Source organism: Rhinolophus hipposideros (genome assembly GCF_964194185.1).
Source record: "Rhinolophus hipposideros genome assembly, chromosome: 4".
NCBI lineage: Eukaryota > Metazoa > Chordata > Mammalia > Chiroptera > Rhinolophidae > Rhinolophus > Rhinolophus hipposideros.
This window is the reverse complement of record NC_138050.1, coordinates 103,475,348-103,497,458: the sequence shown is the minus strand read 5'-3', so window position 1 is coordinate 103,497,458 and position 22,111 is coordinate 103,475,348. Positions and strand designations below refer to the sequence as shown.

Genomic DNA, 22,111 nt, shown 5'->3' with positions numbered 1-22,111 from the left:
CACTAATTGGGAATAAAAAGATCATCAGTAATCAGGGAAATATAAATCGACCTTAGACCCACTATTTGGCTACTATAAAAAAAAAAAAAAAAAAAAAAAAAACCAGAAAATAACACCTGTTGGTAAGGCTGTGGAGAAATTGGAATCTTGTGCACTGTTGGTAGGAATGTAAAATGGTGCAGCCGCTATGGAAAACAGTTTGGAGGTTCCTCAGAAAATGAAAACTAGAATTACCATGTGACCCAGCAATTCCACTTCTGGGTATTTATCCAAAAGAATTGAAAGCAGGGACTCGAACAAGTATTTGTACCCACGTGTTCAATACAGCGTTGTTCACAAAAGCCTAAAGGTGGAAGCAACCAAAATGTCCATTGACGGATGAATAGATAAACAAAATGTGGTGTATATACATAATGAAATAGTATTCAGCCATCAAAAGGAATGATATTCTGATACATGCATCAACGTAGATGAACCCTGGAAACATTACAGTAAGTGAAATCAGCCAGTCACAAAAGGACAAATAGTGTATGATTCCACTTATGTGAGTCGCCTAAAACAGACAGGTCCATAGAGACAGAAATGGTAACAGAGGTTACCAGGCCGAGGAGCTAAGACCCAAATGATGACCAGAAGGATGGGCTCGTGCAGATCTAAGGCCCTGACCTTTCAGGCACAGGAGACAGTCAGGGCCAAAGGTGAGCAGCGAGGAGAAACAGGAAGTCCAGAGTGGCTGAAATCCAGTGAGAGGGGACAGAGTGACAGTAGGTGAAGCCACAGAAGCAGCGAGAGACTGGCCCCTCCAGGCCTCACAGACAATGGGTCCTAAGAATGAGTCAAGTCCCCCAAGGATTGTAAGTGGAGGAAACGGCTCTGCTTCTTGTGCTGTCAGTGTCCCAGAGGCTGGTGACCCTCATTCTGCAGAGTAGCAGAGGTGGTCCTTTGGCCTGGCTCTGAAGTCTCTCCCAGCCCTGAGTCTTAGCTGTTTTTGATGAGCTGAGACGACGCTCCCAGTGGGGTCCTGACCTGCACACGGTACCATGAGCCAGCTTTGGCTGTTACAGTTGGGGGTTTTGTTCAATAACGTGACTTGCCCATCGCACTATAAAAAACCAGTGTGGCAGCGTGTTGGTTACAGTCCTAACCAGAAGACCACATGGCAGCATGGCCAGTAAACTTTAACTTGTGCATAAATGTGTGCCAAGACCTGCTCCACAGCCTTGTTAAAAACAAACAAAACAAAGCCTTTTTTTTTTCAGTTCAAATTCTGTGGGAGCTGCTCATCTGCCTCTTTCTGCTGGCTGGGACTGGCACTGCTCTAACATCTGTCCTCTGGTCACATTTTATGGGGTGTTTGAGGATTATTCACAGTATGTGACATTGGAATTTGGGGATGTGGCTGTCTTCGGATGCCAAATGAACTTGGATGGAAATCATCTTCCGTGTGTGTATTTACAGTTGGGAACTTGGAGCCGTGAGGGGCTCCCCGGTCATGGCTGTCCTGGCTGCCAGCCATGACTCTGCAGCCACGCTCTTCCCTGACTCCCAGTCTGCTGACCACGTGCGTGCTCACACACCACGTGGAGCTCAGTGCCACCACTCCCAAGTCCATGCTCTGAGCACACCGGTGAGGTGCGGTAAGGTGTGAGGTGCGGACCTCGCTGTGAGGTGACCTTCAGGCTCGTTTGATGTTATCTACATGGAAAACCTGATCCTTGTCCAGTCAACGTTTTTCCCACCACAGTGAGTGAGTGAGTGAATGAATGAACTAACAAACGAATGAACAGATAGATGAGTGCATGGATATGTGGAGTGACACTTAATTTCATGGTCAAGGAATGCAAACAGTAGAGAAATACGTCGAGTCCCAAAGTCATACTACTGTTCCTTAAAGTAACTGCAGCAAAGAGGGAAGTGTGTCTTACATAAATAAGTGTATATAAACATGTCTCGTTTAAGGGTTTGCTTCTTGTAAATGGAGGATCTCACGTTGTTCCCTGAGTTTTTATTTAAGTGTGTCTCAGAATCCTTGTCTTTTTAACCATAGCTGCTACTGTAATTAATTGACACAAGCTTTATCATTAGACTCCTGGGGCTGTTTCTACTGTTTCTACTGTGATAAACCGTATCTGTGTGGATTCCAATTGGAGCAATTTGAATTCAATTTTAAGAGATTGTGCTCAATCCCAGGTGTGTTTCTGTAAAATAGATTCGTAGAAGTGGAACTACTGTACCCTAGGGTATGTGTGCTTTAAATTCTGATACACACAGCTGCTCCCTTTTTCCCACACCCTCACCAGTACTGACGTTACCCACATTTTAAATATTTGGTGATCTGATGACTTATTAATTTGTACTTCCCTAATTATTAAGTACGAACATCGTAGAGGGATTTATATTTCGGGAATTGCCTGTCCTGTCCCTTGCCTATTTTTAAATTGGGATACTTATCTTTTTCACATTCTTTTACAACAGTATTTCTAGTATCAACTCTAATCTTGCTATAAATGTAAAATTCTCTCAATCTGTCTCTTATCTCTAACTTTGCTTTTGGGGTTTTCCATGTTATAGAGGCTTTACATTTTAATTATTACTCTTTGTGGAATCAAATACATCTGTTCCTCCAGGATACCTAAATGTGGTTGGTGTTCACTTAGGAAGGTTTTCCCTGTGCCCTGAGCTTTAAACACAGACTCCTCTCGCTCCTATTAATACTTCCATAGTTTTGTTAATCCAGCTTAAGTTATGTGCTGTGTGAAATGAAGGGACCATGCCATCTGCTTCATCACACGTCCTCTGCACTGGTTTTCATGCCCTGAGTCATCTCTTATCTCCCCTGTGTGCATGGACGGGTCTGGGCGTTGTTCTCTCCTATTGATCTATTTATCTGTTCTGTGCGAATACATACTGTTTGACTACTGTAATGATACAGTATTTTTTGGTATCTGGTATGTCACTTTCTCATATTCCTTTTTCTCAAAATTGTCTTCCGTGCACTGTTTTTCTTTCATATAAACTTCAGAATAAGCCTCTCAATTTTTTAAAGAAACATTTGGAATTTTAGGATTGTATTCGACTTTCAGATTAATTAGGGAAAAGCATCATCCTTTTTGCAGCCTTTTCTGGCTTTCAGAAATGACATCCTGTCAGAAATCTAAATGTCAAAATTGAATTCACAGAATTTTTACAATCTGGAAGAAAATATGGCTGAATTCCTCTATAACCGGGTATGGAGAAAGGCTTTCTACCAATAATTCAAAATCCAGATGCAATAAAAGATTGATATAATTTGAATACATAAATAAATTAAAAGTTTTTCATGGCAGAAGTTTGCATAAGAAAAATTAGAAGGCCGGTGACAGAGAAAATATATACAACACTTACCATATGTAAAGGACTAACACTAACATGTAAATCATAATATCCTACTTCACTGTGTCATGGAGAAAATTAAGTTGTATGCATAGTATTGATAATAATTTCTAAACTTCTGTTGCATGTATTATTATAATTATGTAAGACATATACCATATACATAACAAATATAAGCGTTCCTCCCTTCTGAACACAGCTCTCCAGCTGAGACCTGTGTGGAAGTATATTTGCGTTGGAAGGTTACAATTAATTCTGGGACTCCATCGTGAGCTACCACTAAGATGAGCCTTTTTCCCCTATACTCATAGAATATACCCATTTTCTTTTTCTTTGTGGCTTACAACCATCATAGCTTTCCATCTTCCAACACTCATTATCATGACTTCTTAAGGTCCTTCACATAGCATTTGTCCGTCCTTCTGGATAATAGTGATAACCAATAAGCTTAATTTAATTTGTAAGTCAGTGCCGATAGTTTCCTGCATTTCTCCTTCTTTCTAACAGTAGAAGTAGGATTGGGAGCAGTAAACTTTCTGGTGTTAAGGAAAGAATAAAGGGTTTGCTTTCAGCCCAAATGGCTGGGGCACACCTATGCCGTCCAGTTCACCCACACCTGTAGCTTTTCCTGGACTGGGCGGCTCCTTGTGACTTTCACAGAATACTCAAGTTTCAAACTCACAGGACTTGAAAGCTCACCAATCCAGCTTCTTCAACTGAGCTATGAAGACCTGCATTTTAGGGAGTGTGCTTACCAACTAGGTATCCTATACAAATACTCAGCTCGGCAGATAAATTACACGGCTTAGGATGCATTGTTCGTGTGCAACTAAAACGTATTTATGTGCTTGTTGATGCTCAGCCTCATGCCGGAGCGTACTTACTGTAGCTGATGGAGCTTGGAATTCAGGCGGCCTTGCCATCCTGATAGAATGTTCTGCGGTGGCGCGAATGCCCTCCATGTGCCGTATCTAATAGGACGTGTGGCAGCTGAGCATTTGAAATGTGGCCAGTGTGACTGAGGAACTGAATTCCTTATTTCATTGTATGTTATTTTATTTTAAACAGCCATGTGTGGACATATGCACCGTGCAGCCCTAGACCATTTAAGATTTTAGAAGATGATTTTGTGTGGATATAAAAAGGTGATTAATTTCCTGTGAGGCCGGCCATTACAAATGCCAAACTGCTTTTCTCTTTCTCTAGACTCAGTCACTCAGCACAAGGTCTGTGCCCCTGAGAACTACCTGTTACAGCAATGACGGAGACGCTTCTCAAGCAGCCCCAAAGTTCTCTTTGGACACTCAAGTGACAAACTTGTGAAGAGAAGGAACTGACCCAGGCGGGATGCTTCTTGATATCATCATATGTTCACCTGAGTGTTGTGGGTTTTGTGTAAAGAAAGCCCTTTGTGTGCCTGGCTGATGACAAAGCGTGTGTTTCAGACATGCGCTGACTCACGCTGTCAGGGCCTTTTCTGCATAATGCCAGTCTTTGTGTCTTAGTAATGATTGTAATCAAAAGGTCACAGAACCTTCATCATTCACTTGTTAAATAAACAGGGGAAATTAGTTTCAGTCATTTTATTCCTGAGAACAATCAAAGAACCGCCTAAGCTTGTTCACTCTAAGATCTTTCTCCCGTGTCATGTACTAGGTCAGAAGGACGCTGACCTGTTGTTCAGGATACTTTCTGTGCACTTGAGGTTCCTCACACAGTGACTGATGAGGAGCGCTGTGCGCTGGTAAGTGGTGCCGTGGAGCAGCCTTCCTTCTCCGAGCTGACTGTATGTGGAGGACAGCATCCCCCACGAGAAGTGGCAGCATCAGCTGTGCATGTGGATGTTAGCTGTCCCCTGGAGGAAACCGCTGTGGGAGTGAATCACACACACGCCTGTCCGTCACGCTACATCCTGAGGAGTCTGAAGGGGCCACTAAGATGCCGTCATGCGACTGTCCCCTCTCCACGTTGTGACTGATCTCAGCTGTGATTTCTACCTCAAATATCAGTCTCTCAGCCAGTATAATGGATCCACCTCTACAATAAACCTTTAAGAAAAGAGGTAGCAGTATACATGGAAATAATGAAGGGTGTTCTCTTAGTTTAAAAATGGTGTGCAACACAACTAATGCCCTCACAGCGCCCAGGCCACAACAACAGCCGGACCTCAGGCCCTTCCTGTCACGTGACACACGCTCATTCACTGTATTCCCCACGCAGCCCGGGCCTGGCCACTGTGAAGCTAAGGGACTCCAGCAGTGCTCCCACGACACCAACAATTCCTGAGGAGACTGACCAAAATTGTGCTGAGTCATGCTGGGGACAAACCACAGAGAACATCCCATCCCCCCATCCAGACACTGGCCGGCGAGAGCCACCACACATCTGTCCTCTCCTGCATCCTCAGGGCTGAGGTCTGGGCCCTGCGGCTGGCCTGCCAGTGGCCACTCCAGATTCTGTTTCTGAAAGCGAACATTTGATGAAGACACTGATTTGTGCCAAACAACACGCTTAGCATTTTATACAGGGGACCTCGCTGAATCCTCCCACTAATCCTAAAAGTTACTACAGGCCTGCAGTTCCTTACGCAAAACACAAAGGGCTAAGAATGTTTCAGATGCCGGTTGTTTTTTAATTTTCAAAGGTATGTGACTTTGACCTTTTCTAATCAACATTGTATTGAAAATTCTATCCAGACAAGATGGCAAGAAAAAGAAATTAAAGGCATACAGATTAGAAATGAAGAAGTAACACTGTTCTCAGATCACATGATACTATATGTAAAAATTATAAGGCACCAAAGAAAACATTAGAATAAGCAACTTTAGCAAGATTACAGGATACAAAATCAGTATAGCAAACTAAGTTAATTGTATTTCTATATACTATCAATAAACAATTTGAAAATGAAATTAAGAATACAATTCCATTTATAATGACATCTAAAAATAAGCTACAGTGGAATAAATTTAACAAAAATATAAGGCCTGTATACTGAAACCTACCAAACGTTGCTGAGATAAATTAAAGATCTAACTAAACAGAGAAACACACCAACTTCGTGTTTTAGAAGACAGTATTGATACGATGACAATTCCCCTCACGTTGATCTGTACATTCCACATAATCATCAAGGGGTACATCGTCCAGACAGAAAACCAATAAAAAACATCTGCCTCAAATGACACGTTTGTAGAGATGGACGTAACAGACATTTACAGAACATCCTTTCCAAAAGCAACAGAAAATGCATTCTTCTCCAGCGAACATGGAACATTCTCCAGGTTAGGTCATATGTTAGGCCGCAAAACAAGCCTTAATAACTTTAAGAAGATTGAAGTTATATCGAGTAGCTTTTCCAGCCACAACAGTATGAAACACGGAATCATCAGAATATCCATATCTTCAATCCCAGTCATTAATCTTAAGAAAATGTTCTTTCAAAAGAAAAATGACAAGGACCTAAAGATGCTCATTGCAGCATCATTCATATTGAAAAGTACATAACTGGGAACAATCAAATATCCAATAGTATGAAAATAATTTAGCAGGTTATTACACATCAGTCTGAGGAAATACCAGGCAGCATTACAAATTATAATCATGAAGACTGATACCGTGTAGGAAATTTTTATAATATGAAGTAAAAAGATACAAAATTATATTTATACCGCAGTCAGAACCATACAAAATTACGCATGATTAGCGAAACTTTAGGAAGGTGACAGAGAGTCATGATTTGAGTGGGTGGGGCAGCTGGACCATGATTAATTTTTGTATTTGATTTTTGTTTGTGTTATAATGTTTTTTTGATAATATTACTAATATTTTGAAAAGAAAAATTCAGGCACCTACCTATTCAAAACCAATTGCAATCAAAGCCATATTCGCATAGCAGTTTGCATGCTGAATTTTGGTCATCTCCTGTTTCTTTGCATACATGTCAGTCTAAGTTTCTTTTGCTGAGTTATGTAATCACCCAAAGCCTCAGTTTCCTCATCTCTAAAATAGCGGTGTTAACACCTCCTCAGAAGCCCTCGGGGTCAGGTTCTCTGCTCATCAAGTTCTTTGCAAACTGAAAATGGAGATCCAGTCATCTCTCTGCTGCCTTCTCACAACCCGATCATTCTTCCCCTTCTTCACATCTCTCTGTTCTTTATTTTTCCACATTCAGCTCAATTCCTTTGCCTTCTCATCCACCGTCCCTCCCCCCATTTTTCCCTTCCTTTCTGGAGGTCAGAATGGGTTTCATAGGCTTCACATCAAGGTGTGGGCATCCTGTCCAGACTCTCCAGCGGGGCTTCCTTGCCTGGCCTTTCCCAGCTGCTGGGGGCACCTGCCTGCCTTGGCAGTGAATGCTCCCCCACCTGTGAAGCCAGCCGCATCACAGCCTATCACATCTCTTCCTTCTGACACCGACTGTGCTGCTCCCTCTTCCCCACGTCAGGACCCTTGTGATGACATTGATTACCTTGGGCCCACCCAGAAGATCCAGGATAATCTCTTTATTTTCACACCAGCTGAGTAGCAACCTTTCCATCTGCAACCTTGGTCCCCTCTCACCATGTAAGGAGATATAGTCACAGGCCAGGGGCCAGTCTTTTGCCTACCTCACTGCAACCTTTTTCCTTGCACTAAATCTAAGATGGACTTATTGGTGACCCATCTCAGTGGCACCCAGCCCTGGAACCCTGAACAAGGCATTTGTAGTTTTAGAGCTGCAGTTCCTTCAACTGGAAATAGTGTTAGAGAACAAAATGTGTATGTATTCATGACACTTGCTACAGCAGGCTTTCTTCAAGGGGGGCCCATAGGTGTGGGGACCACTGCAACGGGGTCTTGCAGTGGGGGAGAGATGGGGCTCAACTCCAAACTCAGCCTGGGGAGCTGGAATTTATAGGGGCCCGTGGATGGAAAATCACTAAGAGGAACCGTCAGGGGTGAGGGGGGTTCTGGCTAAACTGACCCAGCAGGATTCCTGCGGAAGGCGGGCCAGGTGACCCTTCCTCACCTGAGGATGCTGGGGTCACATGCTGGAGATGATTCACGTCAAGGGTGGGGCTCTGGGTCAACTGACTTCAGGATTCTTGCTAAAATTGGATTGTACAGGAAGGTACACAGATGGGCCTAAGGTTCGGGAGATTGACTAAGCGAAGAATCTTTGTCACTGGTCACAATAATACATGTCTGATGCCTCAGAGTACTAGATAAAGGTCAGGCGAGATGAGAGAGCCTTTCTGCAGGAGCCGGTGGCAAATGCAGCCTGGTCTGCATTATCGGGGATCGTGTCTACCCCAACACGTACATCAAGCAACTGAGAGGAACTCGCAGTGCAGGTTACGGACACGTGCAAACGGGCTTTGCTCCAAACCGGCGAAACCACGAAAAGAGAGAAAGACACTTTTTACTTACAATTGTTTCATGTGTTTAGTCATCATTTAACAACACATCATTTGTTGTGATCAAACAATCCGGTGAATGTTTAAATTAAAAAAATGTATTACAGTAAAGACACTGCCATGAATCTCCCTCAAAATACTCCCCCCTGCTTTGAACACACTTATTCCATCGCTCTTGCCACTTTCTAAAGCAGTTCTAGAAGTCCTCTTTCCTGAGTGTCTTTAGTTGCGCTGTCATGGCTGCCTCGATGTCCTGAATCATGTTGACTTTGGGGAACAGCCAGAAGTTGATCGGTACCAGATCCAGTGAATAAGGTGCATGAGGACACACCATAATGTTTTTATTTGACAGAATTTGCCATATACCAGAAGTGATGTGTGTGACATGGAGCAATTGTCATGACAGAGGATGAAGTAAAGACACTCACGAAAGAGGACTTCCAGAACTGCTTCAGGAAGTGGCAAGAAGGATGGGATGAGTGTGTTCGAAGCGAGGGGGAATATTTTGAAAGGGATTAATGGCAATGTGTCTTTTATTGTAATAATTTTCTAATTAAACATTTACCGTATACTTTAATCACACCTCACATATTTTAAAGTGATCTGTGGTAGTAACGAAACATTCATATCCCTTGTTCTCAATATTGCTTCATCTTTAAGTATACTGAAAACTATAGAATCTATTTTTTGTGCCAGAAAAACAAATGATCTCCTTTGTCCCCAAATATTTGAGCAGTTAACTGAGATAATTACTAAAGTCAGTGAGCTGGAGCTAAACAAGCACAGGCAAAGATTCTTCCGGCTAATCTAGTATTTTGTTTGCTATACGTTCCCAGTGTCGGCGTTACTGTTTTCCCAAAGCCTTGGGACCTACCAAGTCCTAAGCTCCACCTTGAACTCTAAGATACTGGCCCCAGTCATCTTTATTAATCTGGTTTCAATTCTTTTTAATGTTTGGATTCACAGCTTATCTGTGGGAACGCATAGTTTTCCATCTTGAATATTCCAGAGAAGACTGACAAAAACGTTTTGTGTCCCCTCCTGCAAGCCAGCAGATGAAATCTCAGCCAAAACTAGGGGGGAGTTGTTGCCGGGAGGAAACCCATCCTGGGGCTCACCCAGCATCGTCCTTCTATCTGTCCGTCCATCAACGTGGACGCAGGAATGAAGCACATTAGCTGCAGTTCTGTCAGCTTGTCAGGGGCCCGGGGTTAGCGGGAAAGGCAGAGAGACCTGCCAGACCCAAGGCTTGGCACGAAGAGCCAGCTGTCAGCCAGAGAATGTCCTCAGCCAGTGACATGGAACCCGCTCATTAAGTTATCAGGGACTGGTCAGAGAAAAGAGAAAGACTCTTTGTCCTGAGTGCACAGAGCTGCTGATGGCAGAGGGCAGGGAGGGGGCTGGGACTCAGGATGTCACAAGTTTTGTTCCAAAAACAGAACTGGGGACGTTATGTGGGGATAGGACCGGTGGCACAGTAGGAGGCAGAAAGCTCAAGGCAGCCTCACTTGGGAGGGTGATGAAAGCCTGTCACCTCATCTCTGTGGTCGCAGAGGTGGCCCTCTGGCCTGGTCGGAGCCTGACAGAGGAATTCCGTTATTTTGAACTCTTTGGCATTTTGCTCTTCTTGAGCAGTTCCCACCCCACCACCCCTTCCTTCTATGATTTATTGGATTCTGAGGCCACCTTATAAAATCCTTTGAGCCCAAATTAGACTTTGACGGGTGACATATGTGGGCTCCAGGGGTTAAGGGCTCACTTCCTGTGCTGAAGGAACAAAGGGGTTGGGTAAAATGTTCCCTAGGATCCTCAGTTTTGATGGCCCCAAGTGCAGTTAGCCTGTCACCAGAAGCAAAGGGATACTATTTTATGATGTGGGAATCTCCCTACTTTTGTTCAAGGCAAGGATTTTGTGGCTTCATCCACTTGCAGGCTGTCTACACCGGCCCTTCTTCACCTCGCATCACAGTGTGTCCCCACTGTGCGTTCCCAACCAACATCCACCTGCTAGCGCACATCCGAACATGAGGAGCCCAAATTCAGAGACATGTTTGAGAACCTGTCCACCTCAGACATACCGTGTTTCCCCGAAAATAAGATCTAGCTGGACAATCAGCTAAAACCAGGTCTTATATAAGACTGGGTCCTATATTAATGTTTGCTCCAAAAGACGCATTAGATCTGATTGTCCAGCTAGGTCTTATTTTCGGGGAAACATGGTAGATGGTACCTGGCTCCAGGGACCAGAGATAATAGGCAGAGCAGCTGCCCGCAGAGCCCGACAGCCTTGAAGGGAGTCAGGTTGGAAAACAAAGTACACCGCGTGTGATGAGCTCAACAGTCGGGAGAAAGTGACAACTCAGAGGAAGTGGGGATTAGTTCTGCAGGGAAAGGGAACGATTGTAGGAAATGCTTCCAGGAGAAACTGACATGGGCTATGTTTTAGGAAGCCGAGGCACTCACAGAGGGGAACACACAGCAAGGAAGGGGCGTGGAGGAGTGGGGGTGCCGCTGGGCTCCAGGCAGTCTGGAGCTTTAAGTGACCGGCCAATAAGAGGAAATGCGACAGAAGAGCCCAGGCCAGACGTGAGCATCAGCTGGTTCCGAGAGGCTCCTATAACCAGTGTGGGTGCTGGAACATGCTCATGGGCATGGAAAGAGGAGCTGGGCTTCACGGCTGTGGAGGAAAGGGAGTTGCTAGGACCTGCTGACTGAGCAGCTGTGCAGGTTAAGCAAGAAGATGGAGCTGAGTGAGGGGGAGTCTCTGGACGCAGGCATCTGGTGGTAGAACTCTCAGGAAGAGCTGCACGTCAGCAGGGATCGCATCCATACCCAAAAGGGGGAACCGTCTCAGAGCGCGTTAGCCATCAAAGGGAATGCAATCCGGCGAATAGAAAGAAGCCACGTTCCTGTTGCCAAAGACGTTTGTCAGAAAGACCTGCTACGTATTCTAAAAAGTAGTCATCAGGTTTCTAAACCTAGCCATTGGTGTTACCCAAGCAAGTAAATAAGTGACTTCCATTTTCAGCGAGATAATGAGCATGCTAATGAACATCTAAAAATGCAGAATGAAATATGGAGAATTTCATTTTGAACGATGGATAAACCCACAAACTCGGACTGGAAATAGAGTGGAGAGGTGAGTCAACATGAAGCTGGGAAGACCCCACTGACCTAGGGCCTCATGCATGTGCGTAGGGGTGAGCGGGTAAAGGAGAATTGGGGTGGAGAGCACCTCTGAAAAGGCTGGGACCGGGGAAGGCTTATGCTGCCAGGAAAGGGGAAAAGATGACTTCTCTATAAAGCCAAACAACAAGGGAGTCTGTCTTTATCAGCAACATCCTTGGGCCCCTGGAAGAAGCAGCACATATCTTCCGGGAAGAATGTCCCTGAACCTGGGCTTCCGGTAACACTCGCAGATAAAGCAATCATGACCATAAGTTTGAAGGCACACACAGACTTCCTAATAAACCATCATGACCATCTTTAGAAAAAGCAAACAATAGGACCAGACCAACCAACGTCAGATACTGAATCATCAGATTAGATTATAAAATAAGAATGTTCAGCATGTTAAAAGAAGGACATAAAAGCAAGAAAAAGGGGAAGAAATGCCCCAAAATGATCAGAGGGGGTTGAAAAAGAACCAAAAAGAACTTAAAACGATTTTTTTTTAACAGTGTTTAAATCTTTCTGAATCCCCACCTAAAAACAGATGTCTTGGATAGCAAAACCAAACCAAGATATCCTCATGAATTCTAAAATACAAGCGGTGGGGACAAGTCACCATCAGCCACAGGAGCTGTGTGGCACCAGTGTCCACACAGGAGGAAGGGGGAGGAGGTGAGGGGGCAGCAGCCGATGACCTGAGAACAGTAGAATCCATGAGTTCATTCTAGAAAGCAGAGCCAATCTGAGAGCAGCACCTAGTTTTCCCTGTCCAATAATAGCATGTTTCCCCGAAAATAAGACCTAACTGGAAAATAAGCCCTGATTATTATGAAAAATAGCATGACCTAACTGGAAAATAAGCCCTGATTATTATGAAAAGTAGCATGATTTTTCAGGGTGACATCCCCTGAACATAAGCTCTAATGTGTCTTTTGGAGCAAAAATTAGTATAAGACCCAGTCTTATTTTGGGGGAAACACAGTAGCATGTGAGTGCAAGGAACTCACAGTAAGAGGGATGGACGGTTCCTGAAGCAGACTGTACCCTCTGACTTCTCAAAGCTGACCCACCTGAGTCCTTTGTAGGCCAGGCTTCTACACCGAGGAGAAGTTGCTGGGAGTGGAACCAAAATTGATCGCGACAGGTGAGACAGAGATAAAAGAAGAGCGGGTCAAGGTAGGGGTTGGCAGATGTCTTCTGTAAAGAGCCAGACAGGAATTATCTTCGGCTCTGAAGACCAGTCTCTGCTGCAGCTACTCAGCTGTGAAGTTGTAGTGCAAAAGCAGCCGGAGACAGCGTGTGAATGAATGCATGAGGCTGCGTCCCAATGACACTTTATTTACAGACACTGTAATTTTCATGTGTCACACCATATTCCCCTTTTCTTTTTGTTTCTGTTTTGCTGTTCCGACCATTTAAAAGTGTGAAAACCATTCTTAACTCACAGGACTGATCCAAAAACTGACGGCGAGCCAGATTTAGTTTTCCAAGCCCTAGTGTCAGTCAAAGTAGGCTAGAGGAAAAATATAGAAGAAAGTTCCGATGCTCAACGTCACCAGTCATCAGGGAAATGCAAATCAAAGCCACGATGACATATCACCTCACACCTGTTAGGATGGCTTTTACCAAAAAGACAAGAGAGAAGTGTTGGCGAGGATGTGGAGAAAAGGAAACAGTCTTATAGCGTACTGTTGGTGGGAATGTAAATTGGTGCTGCCACTATGATAAACACTATGGAGTTCTTCAAAAACTTACCAATTGAACTACCGTATAGATCAACAATTTCAAATCCAGTGAAATTCTACAAATAAGGCGAAATAAGGGGACTTTCAGATGGACAGAAATTGAGAATGTTTATCAGCAAAAATGTCGGTAAAGTCACATCTAAAGGATGTACTTCAGGAAAAATGGGAGAATCCCAGAAAGTCTGAATGGAAAGATCTGGTAAGTGAACAAAACGGTAAGCATACGGAAGAACTTAAACATACGGATACACATTAAGTGCATAATAGTAGTGACACAATCTGTGAGGTTAAAAACAGAAATTGGAAAACATTTAAAATGTGTGTCCCGGTAGTATGTGAGCTGGAATCAGTGGCCAGTGGAGTTAAAAGCACCCTAAGATACTTGTATGATTCAGGATGGTAAGATTCATTAACTTCAGACTGTGAAGTGTGTATAAAATTTTCAAAGGTAACCACCAAAGGAATAGAAATAGACCCCTATCTTTCAAACCTGTGAAGAATAATAAAGGAATGTGAGAGCAGACAAAAAGCTATGGTTAATAAAATAAAATAAAATAAAAAAAAAAAAAAAAAGCTATGGCTGTGAACTGCTTTGAGCAGAGAAAGTTTAGAATCAGATACACACATGAGCTCCAAGAAACACTCCTGTGTCTCTTCTGGAGGCTTAAGCTAATGAAAAAGGTTATAGTGTGAGCACGTATGCTTTTCGTACACAGTGTCCTCAGTCCTGCACCCTAGCTTTACCCCAGTGATTGTCAGAGAAATGGGGACTCCTCTGTGCCTCGTGCACCAAAAGGCACTGTACAGATCAAATGGGGAAACCAAAGATGCAAGGAAAGACTTGGCTCTCCTTTTCCATCACCTTCTCCCTGCATTGGAAGAAAAGTAAGACCTGGAACAAGAAGACTAGGCCAATCTGGAGAAGGGGGAGGCTGATGGAGATAGTACCCCCAGATTACTGACCATCTTCAGCCTTCACCCAGCGACACTACCTACAAAGAAGTGTCCACTCAGAGCACCAAGTCCACATCCTTTTCGAGTCACCCTTCATGTCCCTTCGAGCCTCCTCCCACCACCATTCCCAGGCTGCTCTATAGTGTTCTCTGGGGCTTCAAGTTGTCACCCTACTCAGGTGAACCCATAATGCCCAGATGTCTGTCCCCAAATCAGAACTTGCGTTCTTTGACCCTCTTCATCAAGTAACTCACAGCAAGGCCAAAAAGTCAACTGCTTTTGAAGAGAGTGACAACACAGAGGCAAGGGCTCTAGAACATCCTGGAACACTACAGAAGGCATGGCTGCTGCGGAGGGTAACTCCCTCACTAAGGTCACGCACTCCGGAGTGGCCGAAGGGAGATTCAGATTCCATCTGGCTGATTCCAAAACCTGTCTTCTTTCCAAACATTTCCAGAAGACTGGATATGTGAGAGAACGCCTTCCTTAAGGAGGGGAAGGCTCTTTGTGTATCAGTTACTTCGGTTCTCATGCTTTGCCTCCATTCCCGCCGTCCCCAGTGAAATAAATGCATGGGATTTGTATTGCAGCCACATTCGACGCCTTGGCACCCGGGGGAACCTCTGTAACGGGAATTACTGGCGGGGGGACGCAGGCTGGCACGATCCCAGTTCACGAGCGTGCCAGCCCTGAGTGGCCACCGCATTCAGGCTGCTGCGCGAGCTCCTTTTGGAGCATCTAACTTGAGATGCTGACCATCAGGTACCGATTAAACTGTAGTGCCTGACAACAGCTTCAGAGAAGGATAACGGGCGGGTGGAAGGCACTTCAGTACACTTGGTTGTTACCATGTGAATATTCTCAAAGCAAAATGCTAATTTTGAGATTATTTAGATTAGAATGAACTGATCATATCATTACCTCCGCCAAACAAGATAAATGATCTCTTGAGGAGAAAAACAACACATAATCTAAGTAGGATGGCTGTGTGCATCTCAGGAAATGGGGGTCCTCAAAGTCGTAAGTACATAAAAAGCAGACGAGAAAATTTAAAATCATGTAAAGAATTAATATCCCACATAACTTGAATCACGTTAATACAGTAAAACTAAGCTGTGGGGATTTGGAGCAGGAAGTGGGTTTCAGAATGTTACTTAGATTCACAACTGGAACTCTACAGCCTACTAAGAAATATGTCACATTATTTACTGCTTTCACATTCAATAAACCTTCAGCTAAGCATGAGAATCAGAGACAAGCATGTCATAGTTCTTGGAACTCCCTGGTCGCTATGGTTAACCAGAAACCCTTTTTGACTTCGATCCTGTTTGAAAAGAATCTTCCAAAAACCTTTTCTGTTTTCTTGTCCTAGTAAAAAGTACAAGGTACTCACCAGAAAACCTTCAGTCCAGAGCCTCCGAGTTATTGAACCATGCTATGCTTGTGGAAAGGCTAAGAGATTGGGCTGAATTTGTAACCACCCTGGAAAAGAGCCTGTTGCTTGTTTGATGCATGTCTGATAGGAATACTCTTCTGAGCCAACACGTGGGAAGTCAAGCCAAGGGGTCTACTGGAAGCTCCGCCTGAGTTCATGCCCAACAAATAAAGGTGCCCTCCAGGCTCCTGGTTTCATCAGACACGAAGCAGCGATTTGACATGGAGGTTTCGAAATGTAGATGTAATCCTTGCATGTGAGAAGCACACAGACGAGGACAAACAAATAGCTATAACTGAGTCTGTTACAGAGGTGTATTTAAGGTACAGTGAGGACAGGCGTTAAACCGGCTGAGGACAGGGGTCGGGGGAGAGTGAGAGGGAAGATGGCACTTCAGTTAGCCTTGAAAAATGTCTGAGATTTATGCGCAGAGGGAAGATGGTGGGGCGGCCATTCCGGAAGAAGGAAACAGCATTGCTAAAGGCATGCAGATGTCACTACACGTGTGGCACTTGCAGGAAGTAGTGATTTTTCCATCTGTACAGACTGGAGGGTTTGGTTTGAGATGCAGAGAGTATGGTTATGATGCCAGAAACGGAGACTGGAACAAGTTAGTGAAAGGCTGGGTACTTCATGCTAACACAGTTTGTCTTAATTTAGTGAGCACTGGAAAACCACCAAAAGTTTTTGAACAGAAAACCAGTGTTCAGGGAAGGTCATTCTGTAGGAGTGTGGTGGAAGGATGGCTTGTGTGGGGCGAGACTGGAGGCAAACGGGCCTGTGAGACTATTGCAGGAAACTGTTGGAAGATTCTGAGTGTCTGGACTGGGCAGTGAGCAAGGACGTAGGGGGTGGCAGAAGTCTGTGAGACTTTTTGAGGTAGGAACAAAAGGACCTGTTTATTGCCTGATTTAGATTAGGGATTCTAAGTGGATGGAGGGATAGTTCACTTCTTTCAACTAGGGAGGATAGAAGGATGATGAGGCTGAGGAGAAAGAATGTGTCTGGACAATACTAAATAACACAAATATTTAACATTAAACATGTTGGTTTGCAAATAGACACAGAAAGACCACAAAACCCATTCGCCACAACCAACTGAGAAGTCTGAATATGTGCTGTGCTGTTTGTATTGCAGGCCTCAGTTCCCCCACAACCTCAGGGCTCCCCTAGAGTTTGCCCAAGCAGAACCCCATGAAACAACTGATTCATGGCTCCAACTGATTTTCCAGGGGAGGCTCACCAAGGAATCTTTTCTGATTCTATGAAAAAATATGGTGGCTGAGTTACCTTACTCTGTTTGGTGGGTGTCATCTTTCTCTCTCTCTTCTCCTGTGCTGACCATGAGCAATTCCTCAAGGCCTCCAGCTACACCGCCTCCAACCATGTTCCTGTCTATGATACCTGCCCGAATACAAGAAGATTTTATGTGCCATGCAAATCATCCCGCCGTGCAAGCTAAGAGTTCAATCCCAACTCTATGCCAGGCTTCCGCAATCACTACCAATGACCGTACAACTCTGCCAGGTTGCTTCCTGCCTCAAAAACAAACAAACCAAAAGTAGCCACTTTCTTGTCTGAGCCCATTAAAGAGTTTTATCACAAAGATTTAAGCGCCATGTATAATCAATTCCCCATGTAAAACTGCGAGGATAGTTTCATGATGGCTTTGGTTGTACTGTTAAATCACTTTGGTCTGAGGTACAGTATGTAGTTTGATTCCTTCAAAGGTTCTGCCAAAGCAGCCATGGGTGTAGAACACATGAAAAATCAACCCAGCGCAAAACAAGATTTGTTGGGATATGGAATACGAATGAGGCCAGGGACAGAAAGAAGAGAGGCGGTGGCATCATTTGTTTTGTCATGATTCTAGTGTCATGATCTAGTGATTCTATGCACCTATCAGAATGGATTTCCAGCCTGGCTGTGGATTAGAGTCACCTGAGGGGACTATTTTCCCCCCACAAAAAAGTACTGTGCCTGGACCCCAGCCCCAGAGGTTCATTAGGGTCCCCCATGTGCACTTCATTTTTCTGGTGTCTTATTCATGACACATGAAAACTAATGACCTTTCAGGAAAAACTGAAAATGGTCACAAATGCGCATTCGTTGAGCACACAGTGGATACCCAGAGTGCACCAGGATTGCAGGGGGTTGGGGGAGTACAGCATGGCATGTGCACTAGGGACTTGACGCACTCTTTTGTTTTTTTAATTCCATTTTTAAAAATTTAAGTATAGTTGGTATATAATACATATTATGTTAGATTCAAGTGTACAATATAGTGAATCAACGTTTTTATATCTTATAATGAGATCACCCCACTAATTCTAGTAATCATCTGTCACCATGCAAACTTACCATGATCGTGTTGACTAGAGTGCCCTTCAACTTTCTTACCCAACCCCACCCTCCCCATGGCAATCATGTTCGATCTCTGTTACTATGAGTCTTTTGTTTTGTTCCGTTTATTCATTTTTGTTTTCTAGATTCCGCATATAAATGAGATCATGTGGTATTTGTCTTTGCTTCTGCACAGCGGAGGAAACCATCAACAAAACAAAACAACCGACTGAAAGGAGAATATATTTATCAAGGATACATCCAATAAGGGGTTGATATCCAAAATATATAAGGAATTCGTACAACTAAATAACAGAAAATTAACAATCCAATCAAAAACTGGGCAGAGAACATAAAGAGACATTTCTTCAAAGATGACAAATAGCCAAGAAACATAAAAAGGTGCTCAACGTCACCAATCATCAGGGAAACGCAAACCAAAACCACAATGAGATGCCACCTCACACCTGTCAGAATGGCCATCATCAAAAAGTCGGCAAATAACATGTGAGGTGAGGATGTGGAGAAAAGGGCACCCTCGTGCCCTGTTGGTGGGACTGCAGGTTGGTGCAGCCGCTATGGAAGCAGCCTAGGTGTCCATCGATAGACAACTAGAAAAGAAGAGGTCGTACATATGTACAATGAAGTACTGCTCGGCCAGAAACAAGAATGAAATCTTACCATTTGCGACAACATGGATGGACCTAGAGGGTGTTATGCTCGGTGAAATCAGACAGAGAAAGACAGATACCAGCATGTCGGAGAAACAGCTTGTCCCCTTTAAGATTCCCCTTGTGTTTCTGAAGCTGCAGTTGGGATCAGGCCTTAGTTTATGTGATTTAAGCACACATGAGCCCACCCTCCTCTCCCCACCAAAAAAACATTACCAAATCTCAAACACACTAGTCGGCCTGTAAAAGGAGAAGTAGCGGTACACATCCCCAACCCTGAGTTAGCTAAGGGCCCAGGGAGCCACCGTAGTTAGGAAGAAGGCATAATGATGCCAGGAAGGATAAACAGTAACCACAAGGGGTCTGTTTTCCCCCAAAAAAAAATTCTGTCATGGCAAATGAGGAATGATGACGTGGGGACCTTGGCTGGCAAGCGCTCAGAGCCGGGAACTGTGACTCCCAGGCCACCACCAGTAAGCACAGCTGGGATCCACAAGGAAAGAGAAGCCCCTCTTGAACTTCAGCTCCGAGGACCCCAGCTCCTGCCCTGACTGCCCCACTCCTGCCTGCGCTGCACCTCCACTTCCAACTCCCGCCTGTTGGCAATCTGGACTCAGCCCCACTGTCATGGAGAACCATCCGGCGACCGGCCCTGCACAAGCGCATCCAGCCTTTCCTGACAAGACCAGGCAAAGTCTGGCAGACAGCAGCAGCCAAGATTCAAGGACGAGACACAGAGAGGTAGAGTGGCACCTTGTCCTCGTCACAGCTCCGTCTGCTGGTGATCTGCTCACCGAGCCCAGTGACGCCTCTGGGCCCAGTGCTGTGTGTCCATATCTCCTCTGGACGTGGAAAGGCCAGTCCACTGTGGGAGTCGTCATTTCTGCAGAGCCCACAGCTTCCGAGTGGGGCAGCATCTCTTCCTTAGCTGCCTGGACTGCCTTCCAATACTCAGGTTGGGGGCTGCGGGGTTTGGAATTACAGGTATTACCTGCAGTCCTGGGGGCTTGTTGTGAGTGGGATGGTCTAGTCATCCTCAGAATTTAGTGCAGTCCCGAAGGGGGTGGAGGGGGGGAAACGAAGCTCTGGAACCAGAGGAACTTTAAAGATTACCTGGCCCGCCTTTCATTTCAGACCACAGGAAACAGACTTGGAGACGCTGAGTGATAGTCTAGAATCACTCGAAATGTTTATGGCAGAAATAGAGTGAGGATTCCAGGGCCTAACTTGCCACCCCAGTTTCCATCTGGTGAAGAGAGTGTAGTTTCCACGGAGACCAGTCAGGTCCTCAACAAAAGCAACCGAGGACGTTGAGGACAGGTGCCAGCGGTGCCGGCTGACAAACCGCACGGCCACAGGAAGCCAGTGCTCAAGTAGAGCTGCGACAGGAAGCAAAGAAGGGACAGTGGCGTCAGAGGTGACGTAAGGCAGCATGTGACTAAGTGACAAATGGATGGCCTCAGCCACTAGCGATTTGGGAATTGAAAAGAAGAGGTCACTGGCACAGGTGGGTGGAAACGAAGAGGCTGGGTGGGGTTCATCCTCAGCGTGCAAGGCAGGACCAATCAGGTTCACGAGGAGGCTTGGGGTGTGCTCTGGCATGACCCCCGGATGTGCCCACGCAACAGAATGGAACTTAAAAAATGGAGCAGTAGATAAAATGCTTCTGTACACTGTGCACACACAATTGTGCCGTGGAGGCCTGGTTCTTCTGTCTGCGCTGATTACCACAAAGAACGCATGGGTTCTACAGCGTCTGCTTAGAGAGCCACGTTACTGATCATGAATAACGCCTAAGTAGGTGGGATTTTGTGTGGGGTGGGCGTGTGCAACATGATTTTGTTGTTTTTCTGTATTTCCACTGTATTTCTCCCTTCTTAATTATCTCTAAAATATCACACAGCCAAAGGTTACATTATGATTAAGACGAGCGTTTCCCTTTGGCTGGAAGAAGTTCATTCTTAACACTTGAACACCTCAGTAAGGCAACGGATTGTTGTCTCAGGATTTGCAGCTCTCCCTTCCCTCCAGCTCGCGGCCTCCACCCCAGCCAAGCTCTCATAGGCTCTGAACATGCTCCTGCAATCACTGCCTCACTTGTCTTTTCCCTCCAGAAAACATAAGATAACACAGTCAAATTCCTAAGGGTCCCAATATTATATAGTCCAAGCTTAATACATGCAAAGCCTATGTCACATATGAAAGGCTGGAATTTTCAGAAATTGGTATTCTTCAGAGGAATGTTTCAAGTCTGCTGTTTGAAGCTTGGTAATTTGACCTGGCCTTCTTGTTATTCAACTTAATCAACCAGTGTAGGAAATTCATCTGTTAGCCCCCTCCCCCCCACAGATTTTTGTAAACCCTCTCTCCTTCCTACTTTTCATTAGGTAGCCCACATGCTACAGACAGAGTCCAATTTGCAGTTAAGTCAAAAACCCAAGAAAACCAAGTAAGAATCACTTAATCAGGAAAAGCATTGCTCTTTCAGATTTAGACCGTTTTGTTTCCCTTAGCCAAGATGTATTTATTGTCATTTCCAGAATTACTCTTCTAAGTATCTGGTTATCATAACCACAAAAAGACAGCTTATTAGTTTCAACTGCTGGATAAAAGCATACAGCATTTTCAAGATTTCTGGTTTCACCCTTTTAACCCAAAGAATAACTATAAATAGATGGTAAAGTCTGGGATTTCCACAGCTAAGTGCTGCTATAAATAGTTTTAAACATTTTCCCACTTCATGCTTTCTAAAAGAACATTCTCCACTTCCTTTCTTGGATAACCTCTGGGAATAAAGCAAAATCACATTCAGAACTTTACTGAGGAAGCTAAACGAAACTCTTAATGAACCTCTTAGCAACTTTAACATTCCTCAGATACCCAAAGACCTGAAAATAAGATGATTTCACAAATTAAATAGTTCTGAGAAATGTATTCTTAAACTCAGCTTTTAATATCTTCCTTCATTCTCTGTCATTACTAGAAATTTTCTTTGAAAAAGAAAAAAAGCTGAAACTTGGA

General features: G+C 44.4%; 1 protein-coding gene across 1 annotated transcript in view; it reads left to right on the top strand.

The window, feature by feature from the left end:
• Positions 1 to 6,275, top strand: part of MCPH1 (microcephalin 1) — a 172,922-nt gene extending 166,647 nt beyond the window's left edge. Inside the window, exon 7 of the mRNA XM_081046992.1 lies at positions 4,579 to 6,275. Coding sequence (XP_080903118.1) covers positions 4,579 to 4,634 — 56 coding nt within the window. The 3' untranslated portion in view covers positions 4,635 to 6,275. The remainder of the gene's footprint in view (positions 1 to 4,578) is intronic.
• Positions 6,276 to 22,111: the final 15,836 nt, after the last annotated feature.